General features: G+C 66.4%; 1 protein-coding gene across 1 annotated transcript in view; it reads left to right on the top strand.

Moving 5' to 3' along the window:
- H696_02830 (hypothetical protein) overlaps nt 1–3,230 on the top strand; it is a 4,428-nt gene extending 1,198 nt beyond the window's left edge. The window contains exons 3-9 of the mRNA XM_009496730.1: nt 36–312; nt 436–1,137; nt 1,279–1,413; nt 1,596–1,669; nt 1,765–1,871; nt 2,002–2,284; nt 2,491–3,230. Coding sequence (XP_009495005.1) covers nt 36–312; nt 436–1,137; nt 1,279–1,413; nt 1,596–1,669; nt 1,765–1,871; nt 2,002–2,284; nt 2,491–3,190 — 2,278 coding nt within the window. The 3' untranslated portion in view covers nt 3,191–3,230. The remainder of the gene's footprint in view (nt 1–35; nt 313–435; nt 1,138–1,278; nt 1,414–1,595; nt 1,670–1,764; nt 1,872–2,001; nt 2,285–2,490) is intronic.
- Nucleotides 3,231–3,331: the final 101 nt, after the last annotated feature.

Genomic DNA, 3,331 nt, shown 5'->3' with positions numbered 1-3,331 from the left:
CCCCCCTCCCTCCCTCCGTGCCTCTTGATGCACAGCGCCGACGCCGATCAGTTTGCCCTGCCGGAGAGCGTTCGCCTACTCCCGGAACTGGTTCGCCAGGCCCGCACCGAGTCCGGGCGTCTGGCTAAGCTTTCGCTCTTTTCCGCGGGCGGGCCACAGCCGCTGGACTTCGCGGCCGACACCCTCACTCGGACTCCGGTGTCCGACGTTCAGCACAGGATTTACGAGCTGGACGATGCGGCCCTTCGGGCCATTCGCACAGCGGCCCAGCTGGCCGAGCGGTTCCCCGCCAGTGCACTGGCACAGCGGACTGTGCGTCGCCATCAGCCAGCTTGCCTCTTGTTCCCCTTTTCCTTTAGCTCGCCCCTCCTCTCCCTTCCCGGGCCACCCCCGGGCCACATGATGGACTCACGCTGCATGTGCTCTGGGCGATAGCATGCGGAGACCGCCAATGAGGCGGCCCTCCTTGCGCTCGATGTCCTCCGGCGCCTGGATTCGTCGCGCATGCCCGGGCTTGTTCGGCTGCCCGAATACTACCGGTCGGCTGGGACGCCTGTGACGGTGGCCGCCGCCACCGGCCACGGCGGTGGCGATCTCCCGCCCTCGGCCGATGCGTGCCTTCTCGGGCATGCACGCTGCCCATCGGCCATCTTCCGACTGGCCCTGCCAGCCAACCTGAATGTCCGGACCATCGGCGCAGGGTTTGACCTGGTTCCGGCATCCGAGTGGCCGTGCCATTGTGCCACGCACCTGCCCGCGCGCCCGGGCGCCTCGGCGTCCGGCGCGCCAGCCCCGGCCCCCGATCCGGAGGACATCTACGCGTCACTCCTGCGGCTGGCCTACACATCGATGGACCAGCCAAGCGCCGGACCTGGCGCCGGTCGAGTGGCCGGGACCGATGCACCTTGGCCCGGCATCTCGCCTCTGGGCCACTTGGCCAGCGTGGCTTCGGCCGCGCAGTTGACCTCCTCCATCCGGTCGGTGGAAATCCTCCGCGGCCTGGGCCTGCCGGCCGCCGGGGCCTCGCTGCGCCTGGCCTTCCTGCGGGCCCGGTCGTCGGCTTTCATCGAGATACTCGGGCGCCTGTCCATTTCGGCCTCCCTGCGGGCACACCTTCGTCAGGACCAAACCGAGACGGTATGCACACTGGATCCCCTGTCGGACGCTTGCGGCTGGCCAATACGGCCGTCTGACTCTTGCCTTTCCTGGTGGCGCCTGTGCCCCCCGGCGGCTCGCTTCCCGTGTCCCACCTCGTCCATCCCTGACCACTGGCCATAGATCAAGAAGATCTTCGAGGTCTTCCGTGAAATGCTTCAAACCGTCACCTCCCAATACTCGGCTGTCTTCTTCCACGAGGAGGATCACCCGACCAAGACAGAGGACGGGCCGCCCACCGGTCTGACTCTGTCGAAGGTGCGCCCTTGCCCGCTGGATGCCCCATCCCTCCTGTCCCATTCCTCCCACCCCTCGCTCGTGTCCTCTCTCTCTCTCTCTCTCGGTCTCTCCTTCGCCCTGGCGCATGGAAACGACCGCGCCCACGGGCCGCCCCTCGAGGCATGCCTGTCGCCTGTACTGACCGTTGACTCTGAATTCAGCAATTGGCCAACCAGTCGGTCCTGTCCACCTGGACAGCCAATGTCTTTGATGAGCTGGCAAACATGTTGTCCAGGTCCGTCGTACCCTCGCCCCATGGTGGTCTGCCCCCTGCTCCCGAAGCCACTCACATCGCCTTTGTGCCTTCCCCCCGCCCCCCCCCCCCCCCAGTTACATCTCCAACACCACCCTGTCGGGGTCGACATTGAGTTCGCTCTTCCACCAGACCACCGAGCTGGGCTGCTATGCTGGCCAGCGTCTCGGTTTCGACTCGCGCTGTACGTCGGATGTGCCTGGCCCTTTTTATTTTCTTTCGCCCAGCTATCCTCCCCCAGCAAGCCCACCTCGCTCACCTACTCACCTGCCCGCCTGGCCGCCCGCCCGCCCGACGCTTTTCCCCGGTCTCAGTCATGCTCACTGGGCCCTTCCATGTGGCATTTGCCGCGTCGGCGGATCTCATGCTGTCGCGCATTGTCGCGGCATTTGACACCGCGGTACAGACCTCCAATCGAGGGCTTCTCCTGCACCCGCTTCCGGCGGCGGAGATGCAACAACTTTTGGCCGAGCCGTCGGCCTTCGTGGCTGCCCGGGCCGGGCCGGCTACCCGGCTCCGCCCACCGGGCTTCCTGGTGTCCCTGCCGCCAATGGGGATGTTGGTCAATTCGATTGTCACCTGCCTGAACGAGCACCGGTACGCCCCTGGGTCTTTTTCTTTGCCCCCCCCCCCCACACACACACACACACGCCCGTCCAGCACACTGCGCCCGCACAGTGGCGCCTTTTTCCATTTTCTCGGCCATCGTATCTGCCCCATCCTGTCAGGAGTCCTCACACAACAAATGGGTGAAAAAAAAAAAACATTCAAAAAATACTCCCCCCGCCCCCGCCACATCACAGCTCCTACCCCTGGGCCATGATCGGACCCAACACCCGGGGGATCCTAGATGCATATTGGGCCATGCTCCGTCGGTGTTTGGCCCTGCTGGTGACAGCCGCGCCCGTGGCCGTGGGTGACAGCGACATGGCGCATATCACGCGCGGCTCACGGCCCGCGGCCTCCTCCGCCACCTCCTCTCCTGGGGCCTCCTCCTCGGACACCCTGCACCCGAGCGCCAGCACCGATGCCGGGCTCGCTGGCACGGGGCCCGATCCCACGCTTGCCGGCACCGGGGACACCGCCCCGAGCAGCTCGCATCCGTCGCCCGGGCTGCCGCAATCGAAGCCCTCTCATACGGCCGATGCCCTTCCGCTGGTCGGCACGTCGCTCGTCCTGTCCCTGCGAACTCGATGGACGGGCCTGGTTGGGGCCTTCTGGAATCACTTGGTCCCCTTCGTGGTGCTGGCCACCCTGCAAACGTACGGCCTCCTGGCCGTACCGGCCGAGCGGCCCCCAGGCGATGATTCGGACATCACCCCGGCCGCCACGGCCAACGCAGGGGATCTTCCCTTGGACCCAGGGAGCTTTGTGGATCTGCTGCTCAGCGGATCGGGCCTCGCCGCCAGTGCCAGGGCTCCCAGCCTGGTCCTCAAGGTCGCCGACGACCTGCGAGCCATGTTCGCCGAGGCCGAGGCCATCCTCCTGGCCCCGGGGCCCTGAGGCCGCAATAAATAGAGACCGCCCTGGCCTTGCTCTTGTCCATCCAGCTTTTTCCAGGCCCCACATGCGCGTCACTCCCCGGCCCGCCCGCCCTCTACCTGGCCCTGGCTCTCTCTCGCTCTCTCTCTCTCTCTCTCTCTC

Source organism: Fonticula alba (genome assembly GCF_000388065.1).
Source record: "Fonticula alba strain ATCC 38817 unplaced genomic scaffold supercont2.4, whole genome shotgun sequence".
In the NCBI taxonomy this organism is placed as follows: Eukaryota; order Rotosphaerida; family Fonticulaceae; genus Fonticula; species Fonticula alba.
The sequence above is the reverse complement of the archived record's forward strand: the minus strand, read 5'-3'. Positions and strand labels throughout refer to the sequence as shown.